This window comes from Odontesthes bonariensis, chromosome 23 (genome assembly GCF_027942865.1).
Source record: "Odontesthes bonariensis isolate fOdoBon6 chromosome 23, fOdoBon6.hap1, whole genome shotgun sequence".
In the NCBI taxonomy this organism is placed as follows: domain Eukaryota; kingdom Metazoa; phylum Chordata; class Actinopteri; order Atheriniformes; family Atherinopsidae; genus Odontesthes; species Odontesthes bonariensis.
This window is the reverse complement of record NC_134528.1, coordinates 20426744-20447436: the sequence shown is the minus strand read 5'-3', so window position 1 is coordinate 20447436 and position 20693 is coordinate 20426744. Positions and strand designations below refer to the sequence as shown.

The following is a 20693-nucleotide window of genomic DNA, read 5'->3' as shown; positions in this document are numbered from 1 at the left end:
CCGTGAAAACATTTACCTCTATGCACTGTTTGATCCAAAAGTGGCTGCCCATCGCCTCCCAGTTCTGAGAACAGCAGATGTAGAGTAGCCTCTCGTAGACACGCCGCTTCATAGAGGCATCAAACACCTCGAAAAACTTGGCCCTGATTAATGGCTGAGTGCAGCGAAGCCCTGAGAGGAAGGCTGGCTCCAACTTGGATGTGATGTCACTTCCTGAAAGGCTCTCATCCCTGAAAGTGAGATGGACAAAACAACTGTTAGATTATGGCTGTTTAAGGGTCCGTTTATACTAATCTGTTTCTATATCGTTTCTATCGCGGATGCACTGGCCATTTACATTAAAATACTGGAATGCGACTTCATAGGTGGAAGGATTCAAATACGCCGGAGCCCACGTAAGCATTCGCATACGATGCTGATTTTAGCAGTCGTAAACGGTGAGAAACGGGGATCCGCAGTGCTGAGCTCTATACTGCGGACGTACTGCTCCCTGATTCGCTAGGCTGGTATCGTTGGTCATGTGACTTGAGTGCTGGGAAACTATAAACAAACAGGCATGCTTCACTTCAGTTACACACTTCCTTTCTATTCGTGTCAGAGAAGAATATGGAAATCATGGACAACCACGATCAGCATGGGAGCCTGCTCCATGTCCTACTGCTGGTAGTACGCTGTGCACAACAATAGGTGGCAAGGAAGCGCCAGATTCAACAAGCTTTTATGATGAGAACCCAGCCACTGCAGCAACGCAAGCCGTACGGAGCGCCGCTTTTGGGTTAGACCGGGAAGAAGCAGCGCATGGTGGGACAATTTCGTGGACCAAGTTGTTGTCGCCGAAGAATAAATAATAAAGCAAGGGCGATCATGTGATGTGATGGCTGATTAGTCATGTGACTAGCGAATCAGCCGATCCCCGTTTGTGTGTAAATGTAAATAGTTTGCAAGACGCCGACACGAAGAAATGGTGAAATGAATTAATGTAAACAGAGCCTAAGTCACTCACTCACTCACAAAAAAACAAACAAACAAAAAAAAAAACTCCCTGACTGAACAATTTTACTGAAACTACCCTGCAGCAAATTAACGAGGCTTAAATTACAATTTACTTTTGTGAAACATTTACTTTTGTTGCCGTGATATGAACTTGTCTATTTTCACACTGAATGTACAGTACTAGGAAAATGTATCACTTTAAACTAAGTTTTATTGGCCGTAAAATTGCACCATGCCTTATATGAATAAAACTATTGAAGATTGTGTGTGCACAAACTCATCAGCATCTCTTTAGAGGATCAATTATGAACAGATGACAGAAATTTGAACCCATTTAAAAAAAATAAAAAAAAATAATATAAATAATTTCCAATGTTTCACTTTAACAATATGTTTGTTTGTTTTGTTTATGCGTTTTTATGCTGAAAACACTTACACATGATGGAGTGGAGAGCACCAAATAATAAGCCGCATTAGTTGGAGTGTTCATATAACACACTGCTCTCATTTCTTTTTTTTTTTTTTTAATCTTTTATAAATCAATCATTTTAGGAAGTGGATCTTTTTTCTCTTTTTTTTTATCTTGTCATTTTCATAGCGAAGAGCAAAGGTGCAGTTTCTCTTTAACGGTGAAATCTTTAACAAATATTCAAATAAACTGAACAGTTGATCAACTGTTAAAAGAGCCAAAGGAATAGTAACACGAATTCAGTTCAACTTGGTTTATTTGTGTAACTGTAGACAGAATCATCTTTACTTATGATTAATTGAAGCCAATTTAGCCTTCACATTAAAAGACCATCTCTTAATCGTCAAAATCTATTAAAAGTACAAAGAATAATCTCACAGCATCGTTCAGAAGCTAGCATGACTCAGCAGCTGTGTCGTGCCTAAAGTAATAGCACTTAACATTAAACATCAGGCAGAAGCCTGCATCTTTGCTACAGAGATTGCTCTCACAGCAACATACTGACGAACATAGCATTTAAACAATAAATGTGATTAAATGTGCAGTGAATGGTCTTTGTGGAAACAATTCACCAAACAGAAGGAGAACAAAGGAGGGATAGAAAGGGAAGAGCAAAGGCGAGGCTATGGCAGCCTCATACTGTCCACATTTGTGCCCTTTTTCTAATAAAACTGGCTCAGCTGCTTTATCATTCCATTATCATTACTAGTTGTCCATCATGGCTTTACTGCTTAAATCTTCTGACAGGACTGCATGATGGGGTTGGGGATATAGGTTATTGGGCTGTGTAGTAGGTGTATGTGTGTGGGATGGAAAGACCGGGAGTCATATTTTGATAAATAAAGGACAGAAAGACAGTCCGTGACCTCTGACCGCCACCTACTGCGTGTGCTGTCACCAGTTGGATGTCAGCTGGTGCCACTGTAACCCCGTGGAAGGACCTGGCAAATCCATCTAAACAAGTACTTACACTTTCCGATCCATGCTTCTCCATTTTCCCCATTTCCATCTACTAATGCTCCCCAGCTCCTATAAAACATCAACCGATTCTAAACCTCCCTGTGTTCAACGATATATTCTCTCATGTCTTTACGCAAGTCTTTTTTTCCAAAGTTAAACAGCACACTGCTTCAAATGTCTTCCACTTGATCTTTATTTTTCATCGGGTACCCTCCCCAACCTCACGTTTTTCCCTGCCTCAACCTTCCGACCTTGATCGCTCGCGTTAAAATGGATGCAAGGACAGTCTGTCGTCGGTGCCTTGGCCATTTGGCCATGTGATGAATGGTGGTAATTACCTGTAGACATAATTAACGAGGTCCAGGAACTGGGCATTTAACTCAAGTTCATCAGGAAAACGCTTCTCGATGTAGGTCATCATCTTCACCAGTAAAATGGACTTCTCACGCAGGTTTGGCATCTGAGAGGAAATTAAAAATTTAATTATGTCAGGGTGGAAAAGTACAGGAAAAGGTAGTGACAACATGAAGGGTCACGAGGAGGGAAAACAACAAAAAGCATAAATATTGGATTCGGAATATTCCCTTTACCTGCACCATTCTGTTCTGCTCAGACCTGTACTGATTGTTCTTTCACAGCTCAGAGGATAATGAACACAGTACACCTCCTCTGTGGGTTTTTATATTAGCATCACTAGATTTGGAAAATGTGCCTCACTTGTTTGTCGAAATGTTTTGAATCTTTTGAAGCTCGGCTGAGTCGGTCATTAATTCATATGTGCTGCTGTTACCAAATAAATGATGCCACAGCCCGATGAATCATGCTTCTCTATTCGTGCACATGATTTTTGGCCAAGTTACAAACTCAGACTTGAGCCCCATCAGGTGTCTCACAGAGACTTCTTCTTACCTGGTTGGCCGCCATGGGAGAATTATTCTTCACCCACTCTTCAACAATCTTGACAACGGCACGGAGGATTTTGGGGTCAGGCGACTTTTCAATCAGAGAGGTGAGGATGACTTGGATAAAGTTCTTCCTCATGTCCATGCTCATGACAGACAATCGAGTCTTAACCAGGTCAAGACTGAGCATTACCAGTTCACTGGTCACTATGGAAACGGATATGACAAAAGTGTAAAAGACAAACCCCAAAACATGGTCTTAAATGATCACAATTTAAACATTTAAACTGGTGTTTTTTTTAATGAATAAGTGACAATACAGAACGACATATCAAATGTTTTGCTTTCCTCGTTTAAACTCTAAGATCTGTAACAGTTTAATCTTGTTTCCCTTTTATAAATAGTCAAGCTGGCCCTAAACCCATCACATACTCATATCAACATTTTTCCAATATGTGGCAGGAGCAGCAAAAGAAAAAAAAAAAACAATCTGTACAATCAGAGTGCAACCACTTGAGTTTAAGCTTATTGATTAGTGAAACCTGAAGAATCTTTAGAGGCAAAGGCCTCACTGGTCAGACAGCCTTTGGTCTTAGTGACTGTAACTGCTCATAGTGGAGGGTTGATGTCTGTGCTTCCCGATACAGTCATTAGGGACCCATTGAAAAGAACCGATAGCATCTTACAGCCATTACCTCCCATATGAGTAACAACAGTGTACTGCTGGACTGCTACAAACCTCAAGTCAGGCTTGGAGAGGAAACTGAACAGGAAATCCTGACAAATTTTATCATAATCACGGCAAAGCTCACTAGCTTGAATGACTCTTGAATGAATCTTTACTCTTAATGTCAACCACAATGTTTATTTATATATTTAAGTAGAATTAGAAACCAGGAATTAACTTCAACCAATGTAGCCATTCATCACCTGAATTAGTTTCATGTTAATTTAATGCCACAAATAATTCCATTCAAGGAACTGGAAAACAATGTCAGGATGCTAAGTAGCATCCTCAAATCTATCCACCAAATTCATGAAAATATGTGTACCTGTGCTGGTTTCAGTGACCCCTGGATTAGCCTGCTGAGGACTCAGGTGTTCCCGAACCATCTTGTGTAGCGAGCGCATGAACACAGAGATGAGGCGGTCAATGTAGCTGGCATTATAGCTGCAGGCCGACTTCAGGATCATCAACGTTCCTATAAGACAAATGAGGGGGGAGAAGGGAGGATGAAGGGGGCACAAAAAAAAAAAAAAAACTGGAAACACAAGAATCTGACAAGAGCCTCACCCTTCAGGGTGAGTTAACAGAAATTCACAGCTGCAGCCCCATTTTGCTCATTCATGTCACATGACAAAGTATTAGCTTTTTTTTCCTTTTTGAGTGCAACAGTGGCAGGAAGAAGAATGAGTATTACCCCTTCTCAGCTGCTGCCCTCTAAAGGGAAAACAAATGTTAAATGTCACCCCCATAGCTGGCCAGATGCATCACATCGACACTACCCTATGGCAACAGAAAGTTACAAAAAAAAAACTTTTGTGTAATTTTGGAAAACTAAAGTGAGATTATCTTTACGCTGTTCTACAATCCCTACATCACCTTTGGCACTCTATATCTAAAAAAGGGACTCTACATCAAAATAGTCCAATAGCCGTCTCCTTGACAGAAACTTTAGTGTAAGCTTTTTCTATAAATACCTGCTGACATCTGGGTGGAAACCGTAATGTTCGAACAGGGAGGGTGGCCGAAAGCAGCAATCCTTCCCAAGACAATCTTTCCCAAACCGCTGGCCTGTGGCCTCAGTTTAAACAGGCCAGATGTTTGCCTCAGCAGCAGGGCCTGTCGGCTTGCATTTTAACAACCCACTCACTGGCTTAATTGCTAAAAGTGGCCGAGAGGCCGCTTGGTTTTGTAGGGAGAAGAGTGGGGAGTGTGATTTTATTTTATTTTTTTCCCTTTTATAATGACAGGGTTTATAATCAGTCAACAGGAGAATTAGAGAACAAGGAGGTTGAAAATGATAAATGGGAGGGGGAAAAAAGGAGAACTGGTCTTACCAAAGAGTTGTGTGGGGTTAGTGCTGCTTGTGGCTTTTTCATAGTTGGTAAGTCCCTCATAGATGACTTTGCCCACCGCCGCATACAAAGACTCCAGTTCCTCATATTTAGATGCCACAGTTGATGTGCCTGAGGAAAAGTCACAGAATTTGCTTCAAAGAATAGCCAAAAATCTAAATGAATACCTTGCTTTTAGATCATATCAAGACAAAAATTAACGGCGCGACATAAGAATCCACAAAACAATAGTCCAATTATTTTAGCAAATCAGCAGGAATTGAACTTGGACACACTTTCCTAAGGTTTTGGGTCAGCCTGTCTATGTACCGATAAGAATCTATGCATTAAGTATTTGCAGCTTACTTGGCTCAGTGGGGAAGATGCTCATGAGGCGAGAAAGGAGGGAGTGGACAGCTCGCAAGACCTTCGTATTGCCGCAGGTCATACATGCAGCGATGCCGCGCTGGAGAGGCTTGAAGTGGGCCAGAATGGCTGGAGACTGCAACACTGTCAATAGGAAGCACAGAATCTCCAGTCCCGTGCAGATGTTGGAGATGTTAGCTTGAGCTGGCTGTTCCTGAGGAGTCAAAGAGGAAGGTGGTGAAACCAAATGATGACCTGGGTTAGAAATGTTTTCACAATATATAATCCTGATTAATAACAAACTATATTATAAAGTTTATTCTTAGTAAATATAATGGATTAAAGTCAAAGTTTTTCTTTTGTTTTTTTGTTTTTTTAAATTCCAGACAAATACCGGGCAACTTATAAATAATATTACATGGACAGCGATATTTCTCACACACACAAAAAAAAAAGACAAGTCATCACAATGGTCGCTAAATCAAAGATCAATGGCGTAATTTCTGTCTAAATTGCAATCAGGGTTTACAAAGGCAAGGCCAAGAGGATAATCTTGGGCCAAGACATGGGACTAATCTTGTCTAATGAACAAGGTGAATTTTGTGATAAGGCTCCTGGTAGATAGAAGGGCCATATTGATTTGGCACCGTATTAACTGAATGGGAACTTGTCTCTGGAGCCAAGCAGACAGAGCAGATACAAGGATGTGAATAAGAGTGTGATTGTGTGCATGATTTGTGTGCATCTCCCCTTACACTCCTCATTTGACCTCCTATGCCACTCCCCCTGACTCTTAATCACTGCGCTGCCAGTACAATGAGATGATAAAAGGTAATCCGATTTAGAGCAATGTTCATTAGTTTGAGTAAGACAGCTGAGCAGGTAGAGCATGCTCCCAAGGGAGGAGGGCTTGTGTGCATCTCCACAAGAACCACAAAAAGGCTTGTTTGTCAGACCATACCCAGTGGGATCTGGAGGGGCTGACTCTGTGTGTGTGTGTGTGTGTGTGTGTGTGTGTGTGTGTGTGTGTGTGAGCAGACAAAAAGGTGTGGTTGATGAAGTGATCCCTGAAAGAGACAAAGCAACATGCGAGAGGACTACCAGCACGTAGCGATAACCTTGTCTGAAAAGTGATGCCAAAGAAGAAATGCGGATAAAAACCGGGGGAGAGAAAACAGCCTGTGATAAGAGCTTGGATAGAAAAGAAGAGATGAGAGGAGGAAGTGGTTAAAGACCAAGGGAGAATGCGAGGAGATATGTAAGGGAGGCACAGCGGGGAGATACCGAGAGCAAGGATGAGGAAGTTAGGATGGAGACGAGGTTGAATGAGAAGGCACAGGCCAACCCGGGTAGACTCCCGCTATCTCACCAATGTCATTACTGCTGTTGGCCCCTCACTTTGTGTAACACTGATAACAGACAAAGAACTCTGAGGTGTTAAGACTTAAGAGCTTAAGCAGGAAACTTCTCTCGGAAGGCATTAGTTGTCCTTTGCTGATCACTATCGCTATTGGCACCATAACAACAAAAACAACAACAACAGTAGGCTTGAATATTTAGAATTTGATTTAAAGTTGTTTGCCTAAATTATTGTTGATGACGTAGTAAATAAACTTCAAATAATTTGTGACGAGTTCACAGAGAGAACTGCCGTTCTTTGGACTTATTCTATAATTATTCAAAAACAGGAACGCAAGTAAAACAAGATGAAATACTATGCAGAAACAAGGAGCAATGCTAAGTTTTACATCAAATAAATTTCACCAACCAAAGCATGAATGTGGCAAGAGAGCACATAGGGCCAGTCTAGTAATATGTATCATAGCAATCACTTTGAAGACATCTTACCACTGTCATTAGCAGTTTGTCAAACCACTGTAGTTTGAGCTCTGCGCGGGGCCACATGTCAGGCCTCAGGGCAGTCTTCATCAGGCTAACACAGCGGCGGGACAGCAATTCACCTGGAGAGCCAGCCACATTGGTGCTGTCGTTCACCTAGAGAGAAAAAGAAGAAGAGGAAGACTGGAATTCATTTGCAATATCAAAGACAATGACTTTTCTTCAATATCACATTGGTGTCCTGAAGACGGAAGAAATCACACAAGGCAACGAGAGGATACGACTGCCTCCATATTCTGTATTATTAGAGAGAGAGAGACTTCAAATGTGGCAAAAATAACGAGCCTCTGCACAATCTCTCGGAGCGACAATCATCCACATTGCATGCAGATCTATAACCAAGACACTGAATCCCTATCAGCTCTAGGTGTGCCGTCCTTCGGCCGATGTTAATCCCTTGGGCCACTGAAAACATATTTTTCTACAGAGATCAATTTAGTATCGCAATACACTGTTATCAAGTGGAGCACAAAGAGAAGATTATGTTTCTATAGACTGCTCTGTGAGCAGTGAGTGATCCCCAGCGGTAACAGAAACTTAGATTCAGAGATGGTTGGATGAACAGGCAAAATGAAGGTGAGTGAAATCTCAGCAGTCTATTTCAGGCTTGTACCCAAGGTCATAGCTGCCACTAGACCAAGGGACAGCCGTGTGAGGAGACACATAAAGGACTTTGTGTGTGTGTGTGTGTGTGTGTGTGTGTGTGTGTGTGTGTGTGTGTGTGTGTGTGTGTGTGTGTGTGTGTGCCTGTCCAGCTATCTTCCTCTAGCTAACTATGTCTATTTCTCACAAGAATACCAAAGCTGTTCAGGAAAATATGCAGACAGTTTGGTCTGGACTTTTTCCACGCCGTTCACACAAGCGCCTCACAGCGGGAGACTTTCTGCTGAAGATGCACTGTCACAGCATGAAATGCGTAGGGGCAAATCACAGTTTTCTTTACAGCAAAAGATTTGCGGCTAAAGTCACGTAATGTCTCAGCTGCTAATCCTCTAAACATTTTAAGAATAAAAGGCCTGCAAGAGTCCAGAGCACATGCCGACGACTTTCCCGTCATCATCTGCCGTCCCGCCGTAACACCTCTGAAACATTTCAGGGCAGCAGGGCACGTGTGAAAATGGCTCTAATGATGACCACTTTAAATTCAAGACCACTGTGAGGTGTAGACATTCGGGAAATATGAGAACCTTTCGGCTAGGTTTCAATTTCTCACACCTTTTTAAAGGTGCGATTTACCATTATGACTTGGTTTAAGGGTAGAAGTTAGAATTAAGTTTAGCTTAGAGCTAAGACAATAAGTAGTGATAGTCATGGTTAGAATAAGGGGCAAAGGAGTGGATCACGTTATTAAGATCTTCACAAAGATGTGCATGCACGCATTTAAGTTGGTATATGAGCGGTTGGCAGTTATAGGGGGAAATCATACCTGGCAGGCAATCCTAATGAGGAAGTTGACCACAGTATCTGTATGCTGTTTCTCAACAGGCTTGGTGAGAATGGTCTCGGTCCCTGGCATGGACTGGCTGCGTCCAAACACCTGACAAAATGCAACAAAATAATTACAGGAGTCACAAATGTTTTCAAATTTTAGTTAAGAAAAGAAAGTAATCAAGAAATACGTACAACATAACAAAACACTGCATACATTATTTCCCCATGACAACGGGTAAATAAAGTGATAATCATACAATCCTTGTGAATGGGAGTCGATTTTAACATAAAAAAATAACTAGAGACCTAAAAATTGCACAAAAAGTGCACAAGTCAGGACGCTCTGTTGACATTCATTAGCTACCTCTTGCTACCAGTCACATCGGTATTAAGCTTTGCTTGATCCAGATTCAATGTTTAAGCAAAACTTAAGTTTGTTTCCATATGAAAAGGGTTCGTCGCTATATCTGAAGAGAAGAAAAAACATCCTTCATTGTAGATGTTTTTACAATAAATACCAAGGCTGGCCCTACGACTTTGTCCAAGTTTCCAATTTTGGCCCACTGTGTATTTGAGTTGGACACCCCTGATTTAAACAATGCAGCAGGCATTCAAACAAACAAAAAAAAAGGTTACACAAGGACACCGTGCAAGAGGTTTGAGGGTGAGAGGACGCGGTTGTCTGGGCATGGGGGAAATGTCAGTCAGTGCTGCATTAATTTGGCATTTGATTAACTGCTGATTGAGCTCACTGTGGAAGCAGCGCTCGTTGCTGTACGGAATCTCTTGACATCCTGTCCAGCACCAGCAGATTCGAGAGACAGTCCTCTTTTCACAGCTCCTCCGCTTGTCCCTTCACCGGCCACAACTTCAGCCTCGGAATCGGGCTGCCGAGAGGGCATAGAAGGGTGGAGGAGGGAGACGCATGTTAAAACTGCACTGAATATGTACCGTATGTATACACGTGCTGCAGTATGACTAAGAAATATTTGAATCACAATGGGAAAAAAGCTTTACTGTGAGAAAGAAACATATTCGGTCTGCAGTAAAACAGAATGTTTTAAGAATTGAAAGACTTGACAACACATCCTGGTTTTGGTGGACACATAAAGGTACAGCTGACATTGATTTAAGTCAGTAAACACTGAGCATTCACCTGCTGGTCTTTGATCCTCTGTAACTCCCACTTAATGACCACTTCAGCCAGGTCCACAGCCAGTTTCCTTTGCTCTATGGTTACACTGGGCGTGAAGCCCAGGCGTTGCATCGCACTGATCATGTGCTGGACCAGGTGGTGGCGGACGGGGTAGTACACCTAGGAAACAAAAAGAGAACCGAGTGAAATTAAATCTCTCATAATTGGCATTTGAAGCACAGACTTTGAGGTTGGTCTGAAAATGTGTTTTCCTGTCCCAAAGCACCAAAAAAAAAAGAAAAAAAGAAAAGGCAGTTACTCCACTCGGTGAACTTCAGACAACCCAAAAAAAACTTGATGAGTTTTGCACCCTTACCAAAGCCCGTTCCTGATGTAGTTAACTTGTTATATATGATCGACTTCAGATGATGCAGCTCTCTACCCGTCTACCTTTTAAAAGGCTATGCTCAATAGTCTGTTCTCTCAGTATCAGCACGCATATATTAAACTGCCTGAGCGCCAAACCTAATGAAAAAAAAAATGATTTAAAAATGGGCAATGCGCTGCATCCTGATAATCCTGAGAAACCAACACTTCCAGTCAACTCAGCTTCATCTAGCTGCGAGAGATCTGCTCGGCCTGCTCACACAGCATCAAAATTGTGAAGGCTGATAAACATAAGTTTAATGACAATGACAAAGTAAATTTATTCAGAGAAAAAGCTTTTTTTTTCTCTTTTTTTTTCTTCCCCCTCTCAATGCAAAACCTCTGCTCCAGATTATGGAGTGATAACATGCGCCATCAAATGGGTTGTTCAATCACTTTGAGACTTTGAGTGAGAATAGGCAAACTAATATATCATATTCTCACTTAGCCTCAAGGACATGATGACACATACTCAGCCCTGAGCATTCACACACTCAAGTGTCACACTCAAGAGTCACTTAGCTTCTGAAAACTGAACTGGGACTCTATAACACACGGACAGAAAAAAAAGAGCCAGGGATGAGATGTCTATCTGAAGGGTTTTGTCAGTGTCAAAGAATATTAAAGCTTCTCACTCTGAGGGTAATTATAGTTGATAGAGCAGGACTTCGCAGCCCCTTAATGACAGAGTGGCTAAGCCCTGTCCATCATGTGCGCACAGGCAAACACACACACAATCTCTCTATTACTTTATCAAAGACACACACACACAAAGTCTCATCTGTCTGTCATTATCTCATCCCTAGTGTAATTATGCTGATGTGATTACATTAGATTAGTCATCTGGCCCAGTGAGAGCAGCCTGTCAGAGAGATAGAGAGGGTAACTGAGGGAAATGTCAGTCTTCTGCTAAAAGACCGTCGCTCTCTGACTTAGAAGCCAGAGAAGATCTGCTGAAGAAGAGGGGGGGTAAAAGGGTCTTAAGTTTAAGAAGCAGGGAGAAGATCAAGGCAAATGATCATCTCTTGTTGAGATGCTCTTTGACCCTGCAGATCACAAATTCAAAAGGTGTGTGTTTGAGAGTGCATCTGTTTCAAAGTAAATACAAGGGGCAAAGCAGAGAACATTCACGGATTGAGAAGAATCTCGCTTCTTCAAAGAAGAGAATAGAGCACAGCACCGTGTTGTGGCTAATATAAAACTTTCCCCACTGGGACTCCTAAAGAGGTCTCTCGTAATTCCGGGCACTCAAACAATCAGTGTAATTAGTTCCTCAATTGTTCTCCCCCTCGTGCATTCTCAGCAGCAAAGCTACCAGCAGCAACCGATAGCTGTATATGCACACTATGCGGCAATTGTCCTCTCATTGTTTCTGGTGGGAGTCAACCTTAAAGTTCCTTTGAGACAGACGCTCATATTCAATACCTAGCATCTTAAGCCCAATTCGCACGGGATAAGTATTACCTATGGATCACTGGTAATTCGCAACATTCGGACGGGACAAGCAAAAGTCTGTAATTTACTGAAATCACAGACATCATGAGAGGATATTCCGTAATTGTCGTAACTTCCTGTTTTGCCCATTTGTACCTGGTTGTACACATATGTTGAACACACAGGTGTGCGTTCAGACGGGACTTAAATTACCACAGGACGTCTGTGTTTCGCCGAAATACAGTAGGTAATTCGCGGCGGAATTATTACCCCACAAATCACGGACATGGCGCATTCGCACAGGACTAAGAACTCAGACATTCTCCGCAATTATTCCGAATTATGGGGGGTCCATAGGTAATACTTATCCCGTGCGAATTGGGCTTTAGTTGTCCTCAGAAAAGCCTTGCCTTCAAATATCTTAAATGGGATCAACAGCACACATCATAAACTAACCAAAAGCACTCAGACATCTGTCAAGACGATACTAATTCCACTACTTTAAGTGAGAAACGCTGAATTCAGACATTTTTGACATCTGACTGCCCCACCCAGCCCAGATGGATACATTCAGCGGGTAGGGTCTGACAGAGGGAAGCACACTAGTAGTTTGACCTCTGCGTGTAGTCTTTCTTATCTGCTCACCCTGAAGTGCTGCACAATAAGATGCAGTATGTGAACCAGCTGCGGTACAGTGTGTCCTTCCTCCACAATGATTTTGCGAGTCCAGTGGGTCAACATCTGGTGGCCATCCTCCATACGGGCAGGCACAGCTGGGGTTAGGATGGCCATGGCCTGGCGAACAATGGCCCGGGCCTCCATTGTGTGGGCCTTCAACAGGCTGTGGAAGACCTGTACGGAGCAGGCATAACTTCATCATCAAAATCATATTCAGGAACATTTCTAGACTTTTTCTTCTAGACTCATTCACACTCAACTAATTCCCCCAATGGTGTTTATTGGATTCTCTTATTTACTATTTTGTCTTTACTTATTTTACCCAAAAGAAAGCATAATGGGGGATTCCAAGATCATTCAAGACTAACATTGCATCTACCAGTTTACCTAAATATCTTTTGAATGTGAAAGTTTTTCTTATTACCGAGAAGCCAGTGACAGGAATTAAAAAAAAAAAAAAAAGTGGAGTTCGTGGTACAATAGCTGCTTAAACCGGGAACAAAATTCAGAACGGAACACAGAAATATTATGTGGATTTATGTTTTCACAAGAATGTAACCAACATTCATGTCCACTTAAATCACAGAAGTGTTGGGGCTTAGTACTCTAAATAGCTTCACATTTTCTGTTGTAAGTACCATGTTTTATGTGGTAAATTCAATTAGTTTAATTCAACTTCAAGTAAATTCTGCAATTTAGTAATTATGATTACCAACTTGTTTTACTCTGCATCGACATCGACAGCTAAATAGGTAGGTTTTTAGAACATAACCCTTAAGTTTTTCTCACCATTCTTAGTTTTTTTGCTACGGTTTTATAGAATTTCTCGTTTCAGTTTTCACATTTCCCTCACCTGCAGTACAATCTTCTTGTGAATAGCAAACTTTGCAATTATGTGGGCCAGCAGCAAGTGGCCGCTGTATTTACAGGCGGGGTCTACGCAGGCTTTGGGCAAAAGGCACGGCCATGCGAAGGTCATCAGGCGGCGCAGCTTGCTGTTGCGTGACTTGTTGTTGTCATGAATGTGGTGAGGCGCGTGCTCCACTAGAAGGGTGGAGAACTGTAGAAGGCAGATTCGCAGCGAGTCCAACAGGTCAGCCTGCTTCTCGGGGTCTAGAACCTTGGAGGAGGGCCAAGAGGATATGGCATTAAAAATGGTTGACGTTGCAGTTACTGGTGCATAAAACACAGATTGAAAACCGTGGCTCTGTAGGTAGTAAATGATCATTTAAAAAACAAATCAGCCTCGATGGTGAGACGTGGTCTGTGTAGAAGAAAACAAAATGACCCAACACTTGATGTTGATCACTTAATGGGCTTGTGTACATAAGAGGAACGTCTTCGTTTTCTCTGAACTGCATAAGTCTACAACATAATTTGCTTTTTACGTCAAGTGAAAAAGTCATCTTCCCAACAAAATATCAATTACCATCTGAATTCCCTGGAGAGGAACAGAAGAGAGGACAGTGTATAGAGAGAGGGAGAGAGGTAAGGGAGGAAATGAGCTTTAACCAGACCGGAGAGGGGCCATTAGCAGCCATTAGGACTGCTGTTAGTCAGTGATGAGACCTGCCACCGCACAAACAAACATGCTGACCTTTAGCAGTCACACTGTGACATTTACACCAGAAATTATTGTCTGGCCTGATGAATGAAATGTAATGGAAAGAGAGACCAATGGGATGGTGGGAGGAAGAAAGACAAACAAAGACGGATGAAGGAGACTGAAAGGAAGACGGGATAGATAAGATGAGAGCAATTATGCGATTGCATATTATTTGCAGGCCATGAGCGTCGAAGAATGGGACTAAGTGGGAATGTAGTTGATGATGACTGAGTATCGAGAGATGATGGACTGATAAGACGTTATGAGAAGAGAAAGGGCAGGTAATGAAATCAGAGAAATGGATAGACACAGAGCCATTATGTAATAAAAGGAGGGAGAATCAACTGACTGAAGGTCTGGAGAAATGCATATACGCGTGCATGTGTACCTTGGTGATGAAGACACTGGTAATGCTCTCAGGATTGTCTCCTTCAGGGTTGGGTGGTCCGAGCAGCTGCTCACCTTCACCCTTCTCAAAGCTATACAGGAAGGCGGGGTTCAAGATGTGCTGCAGTACCTATGAGGAGAGTAAAAAAAAAAAAAAACTTTCAAATTAGGGATGCAAATGATTAATCGATTTTAGATTAATTGTCGATCAAGAGGTTGCTCAAACAAAATTTATTAATCACGATTAATCGCTAGAGGGCGCTACTGTCTGTAGTAACTTGAACAGAGCGTGAGAACGAGAGGTGAACAGTGATCCCTCGCGAGATGTGTTCAGTGAACACATCTCGCGAGGGACCAGGGTTGAAGACAAAATGAAGCGGGCGAAAAGAAGTGCTGTGTGGGACCATTTCAACATTATTAATGCAGGCAAAGAAGTCAAATGTTCGCTGTGTCATGCGGTATTGAAATACAACAGTTCAACTAACTCACTCAGTTATCATTTGAACACCGTGCATGGAGCTGTCCTGCATGGCACCCGTGCACCTGGTCAACCTACAATCAAAGCTACACTGGGAAGGCGAGCGTGTGATAACACGTGTGAGAGAAGGGCGGAGGGCATTACAGAGAGCATATGCAGCATGATCGAGAGAGATTTGATGCCAATCAACACAGTTGACGGTGCAGGATTTCAGGATCTCATTGCGATCCTAGAGCCAGGCTACAATATCCCTTCGAGGCCATCAATAACCTCCCGCCTCGAGGCTCGCTACGAACTGAGCCAGTCCTTAATTTATTTCTTTTTTTAAAAACATTTTTTATTAAAGAATGTATTTTGTTATACCATAAAAAAACATGTCTGCTTTCTTTTCCTAATGCATAATTACTTGAGGAATATGTAATATAATATAATACAATATAATTATCATAATATAATATATACTTTTTGAATTCAGTGTTTTAACTAGCTGATATTTTTAAAGGCCCTATTGAAACACTGACATTCAGGTGAAAAACGCCGCTTATTAATTAATCGTAAGTCGATCGATAAGATCAGTCAACTAATGATTAATGAATTAATCGATAATTTGCATCCCTATTTCAAATACTTTTACAAAAAAGAAACTCCACAAGCCTTTTTCCCCCATTAAATTGTCCACAAGGAGATTTACAGTCTTCACCCTTCTTTGCCAATATTATAATGGATGATTTCCTTGATAGCACACCTTTAAGATAGAAGAAACCAATTATTGAAATGACCTGGTATGGTCTTTCCAAAAGCTACGTAAAAGAAAAAACCAGCGCATTCTCAGCTCTTCGTAGGATACATCTTAAATGATGATACTTGAAAAAGCTTTCCTAAAATCAACAGAACAGAACTCTAAAAAGTCTTATATAACCATAACAACTAATCTCAGAATTTAAAGCAAAAACACAAATCCAAGGCTTCACTAAGGGGAGATTGGAGAAAAAAATAAATAAATAAAAAAATCCCATTTACTTACATCTATTCTCAAACCTGCATGGGTTGTAAATGAAGGTCTGATTAGCTTGTAAAATGGAGAATAACCCAACCACAATACGGCTAACGACTGCATTTATTAAAGAAGCTGCTATCTATTAATGAACACCCCTATTCAATCCATCATTGGGGAGACAGGGCATCGCTCAGTGGAAAATGAGCTGTGGTAGCATATGCTCCAACTTCTCCATTAGCACATTATTCACGCACACTCTGCGCAATGAACATGATGAGCGACTCGCACACAAGCAGAAACACACAAAGTAACACACTTCCAACTGAGGACGCAAAAAAAAGCAATGAGAGCCGCCCTGTTCTTCAGTCTCGTCTCTTCCTCTCCATTCTGAGCTTCTCTTACATCAATCACTGCAGGACAAGGTTGTATTTGTTATATTTCTGTAATGCCATTAATGTTTTAATAAGGTGTTTCCATGGAAGTATTTTAGTCATTTGTTTTGATATGATTGTTTGGATACGTCGACTTTGAGACCATAAGCAGTCTTGATAACAACTTTGCAATGTTAACTGATAATTCTTCATATTTTCATCTCAGGCATTCAGATTTTCGTGGAAAGGTATTTGGCCATAATTTGAAATTTTTGCACTTATTTTGACTTGTTTTTGCGCACATATATATATATACATATATAAAAAGTACAAGAGCAAAAGTATACATTTGTTGTTTCAACCTAACAATAAAGCTTGATTTTAGGAGATGATGGTAGCATACATAATACAACCCGCTGCGCTACACGTTTTCGATAGTTGTTTATCTCCTCGAAAGCTACTCCATGAACACTGGATTGCATTTTTAAACAGAGGAAGCAACACAAAAGTTGTTTTCTGTAACAACTGTTTCTAGAAAGCCATGGAAGCTACACAGCAGCATAATGAGGTCAGTCTGGGATTACGTCGATGACTCTCTGTTGCTGTTTCTCGCCTTCTTTCTCTCCCACGTGCAATTCTCTGTGCTCGCTAGAAGTGAAATGTCCTCCAAGTTCCTTGTGATGACATAGAAGAACCCGGTTTTCTATCCAACTCCCTGGCAAACTGAGAATGTGTACACACGCTTTCCAGTGATAATATGCTTCCGGAAAAAAATGTTACAGGCAATTATTTAAATTACAGTGGAGGTAACACCCACACCCATTCGCATGCGTATGACTCATGCACAAACACAAACATATTCTCAGAGAGACACATCTTCTGTCAATCCGTGTCACAGCTGGCATCTGCTGCACACCAGTCGAGGACAATTAAGGCCAAAGGAAAAAAAATAGGAATATGGTCTGATTGGGAGTGGGGTAATGCTGTAACTCCTTTGGTTAAAATATATATATATATATATTTTTTTTAAAACTCAACTCTGTTCTGCATTTCCATCAAGAAATATACAAAACGGAAAGTTGGCTGTATTCTCTCCATCCGTCTTTATTTTCATTGTTCATATTCCGCCATATGCCAAGCTGCATGTCCTTGGATTTGGGGGCCTGAGTGCACACGCCAGCTTCTTTTGTGTGTGTGTGTGTGTGTGTGTGTGTGTGTGTGTGTGTGTGTGTGTGTGTGTGGTCGTGTGCTCTTGCCACACAGACATTTGGCAATGTGCTGTTGTGTGCCAGAGCAGGCCTTCCCCGCTGACCCGTTTTGTACTTAACAGCATTGCTGTTGCTCCTCTGAGCCGTGTTATGTGCCCGTTACAGCTGTGCAAAATGTGCGCGAGCGCCCCTCCGTCTGTGTTTGCCTGAGTGGCTGCGTTTGGGAGAGTGAGCTTAATTAAAAAAAAAAAAAAGCAACCCCAATGACTCCGATTCTTGCAGCAGCAGGTCAGGTAGAGAGGACAGAGGCATTCATCTGTGAGCCTCTGAGGGTCAGAACAGACTCAATGACCTTCCGGACTCCATCAGAGTAGTTCTGGAGCAAAACATACCAACCGTTAAAGTCACTCGGATCAGGTCCCTAAATGCAGCGTTTCCCTCAACTGGGGGAGAAAAGTAAGTAAGAGGAGGAGAGGCTGAATAAAAAAATATATCATTTAATTTAAAAAAAAAAAAAAACATTATTCGGTGTGGGAGTGTTTCAGAAGAAAATCCAGCTTATTACAAGACTGCTCTGCTTTACACTTTTTCTTTGTTATTTTCTCTGTAATTAATAAGAGGCAAAACCTAATTACGTCCCCAGACATCATTCCATTGTCCGTTCCAAATGACAGTTGCAAAACATGCATGTAGTCATACACCAGCATTTCTGCTCAGATTGCCTCTGTACATACCTTTGCTTTCAGCTCATCGTTGAAGTGGGGGTCATTGAACTCGACAAAGCGGAAGAACAGGGCACGTTTCTGGGCAATGGAATAGTTCCTTGGAATATCCTCTTCCATATAATCCTTCAAGAAGGTCATGTTGCAAAGGAAGCGACCCGTAAAAGCACGCAGCAGCTGGAAAAGCAGCTCAATCTCTGAGTAGTTACGCCTGTTGAGAAGACCGAGAGACGAAAGTTTCAAATAATCTTCGATAGCCGTAAGTGTTAATCTGCTGATAAGTAACTTTTCTACTTTTTCTACACAGAACTTTGTTTGGAGAGAGAAAGTTGACTAAACACATTGTTCAGGGGTTAATGGCAAGGTCTGAAGCAAACATCTGCAAAGTGCCTAGTGTGAGAAGTGTGATCAGAGAAAGAGGTTATCTGAGGTCTTCTATGACTGGAATGTTATAACGTTAAAGTTAGAAACATAAAAACAATACTTCATTATTATTTTAGGCCGAGTATAGGATTTCTCATTCGTCCACAAACCACATTTTCATTTCTAATGTCCATTTTCCCCCTAACAATTTGAGTAGGTGAACATACTTGCAGTAGCTTAGCAAGCAATAGGCCAGCAGCTTGGGCTCTTTCCAGTTGGTGGCAGCCATGTTGTCTTTGCGATGTCTTTCCTGGAAAGCCTCACTGACCCAGACTCGCCTCAGCTGGCTGACTAGAGAGTGCTGCCCTGCCAGCCAACCCTCATCGTTCTTAACTATGATGCTAATAATCTGAACAGACGGGAGGATGGGGAGAAAAAAAAACAAAAAAACATGTAGTTTAGTAGATTTTAAAAGTGGAATTACAAACAATGGAGCATGATCAAAATTGGGATCAAGAAACATTTTTAGGCTACCCCGAGTGCTTCTCATAGATTCAACAGACAATGACATGCGTAGGCATAACTATAAATGTCAGTGTTCCACAACTGTAAAGAGATAGTGCATACTTTAATGGCTTGAAACTGCAGGTCCAATCTAACTGTGGTGGTGGAGGGAGATCCAGGCCGAACAGTAGCTGCAGTCCCAGCAGGAACCAGCAGGGGAACGAAGCGGTTAGGATTGGAGGCCAAAACGTCTCTGAGTGGCTTGGCATCTTTGTGTTTCAGAAAACTCTGCACGTGAACACACACGCATACTGTAATTAGTACAAGAAATACTTTCTAAAAAAACTAGAGCACAGTATCATCTGTATTTAAACAACTGTGCACAGCATATTGAAAAAGAAAAATGTGTAAATTAATATGCGCGATCCATCTCAATTGGGTCTCAAAAGTACAAATGAGCCTCAGAACACCAAATAAATTCCTGATTACAGGCCATTACACCGGCGGCCAGAAAGCAAAATTATTTTTTTATGACGAATACATCAATGCAAAGACTGAAAGGACTGCTGTTTAAAGCAACTGTTGCCTGACCATGAACATTCGGCTCCACTGGGGATCATTGAGCGTCGCCTCCATCATGAACAGCTCCACCGTCTGGGATGGGTGACGTGTTAAGAACTTGATCAAAGGCTCCCTGAATGGACTGCCAGCCTGGTGCAGGGCAAATTGAGTGAGGGAGGAGAAGTAAATTAGCAAATGAATCAAGCAGAAAAACAGGAGCTATGAGCTGTAACGTTGTTTAAAGTATGGCTATTTTTAATCATCAAGCCATTGGCTCATCTCTTCAAGCTTGCTAGTTAATTAACACCAACCTCTTTATTTATGCCTCATTCAGCCCAATGCACACAACATAAAGCTGCTCAACTAACACTGAAACAAGGTCAATAGAACAGCACAGGTCTCATTTCTGAGTAAACTTGAAGCATTATGTCAATAAAAAATAAAATCTAAATTCTTCTCTTTCTTCTATTGCTCTTTGGGTGGTGCTTTACATTGTCCTTGCAAATCTCGCCGGAGCTTTTGTCTGTTTCACTATGATGTTTTGGATTCAAATTCATCTTAAAAGTGGGATTGTGGCCCTACCTCAATGAGCATAGCCCTTTCTGTCTTCATGACCACCTCCAAAAGAGGTTTAACTAAAGTCTGAGGTGCAGCAGGAATCAGGTGGAAAAGGTTAATGATGGCAGAACAGATCTTCATCTCCTATGGAAAGAATCAAAGAAAAGACAACAGCGCAAATAGATTA

At 41.6% G+C, this 20693-nt stretch overlaps 1 protein-coding gene across 2 annotated transcripts in view; it reads right to left on the bottom strand.

The window, feature by feature from the left end:
- trrap (transformation/transcription domain-associated protein) overlaps positions 1-20693 on the bottom strand; it is a 77555-nt gene that overhangs the window by 35915 nt on the left and 20947 nt on the right. For both annotated transcript variants that reach the window (XM_075458088.1, XM_075458089.1), the window contains 18 exons: positions 20531-20650; positions 19979-20098; positions 19511-19675; positions 19111-19292; positions 18533-18731; positions 14746-14874; positions 13605-13871; positions 12719-12925; positions 10235-10393; positions 9831-9965; positions 9074-9184; positions 7597-7743; positions 5749-5962; positions 5386-5514; positions 4377-4526; positions 3332-3531; positions 2761-2882; positions 17-230 (listed from right to left, as the gene is read on the bottom strand). In XM_075458088.1, the coding sequence (XP_075314203.1) occupies positions 17-230; positions 2761-2882; positions 3332-3531; positions 4377-4526; positions 5386-5514; positions 5749-5962; positions 7597-7743; positions 9074-9184; positions 9831-9965; positions 10235-10393; positions 12719-12925; positions 13605-13871; positions 14746-14874; positions 18533-18731; positions 19111-19292; positions 19511-19675; positions 19979-20098; positions 20531-20650 (2970 nt within the window). The remainder of the gene's footprint in view (positions 1-16; positions 231-2760; positions 2883-3331; positions 3532-4376; positions 4527-5385; positions 5515-5748; positions 5963-7596; positions 7744-9073; positions 9185-9830; positions 9966-10234; positions 10394-12718; positions 12926-13604; positions 13872-14745; positions 14875-18532; positions 18732-19110; positions 19293-19510; positions 19676-19978; positions 20099-20530; positions 20651-20693) is intronic.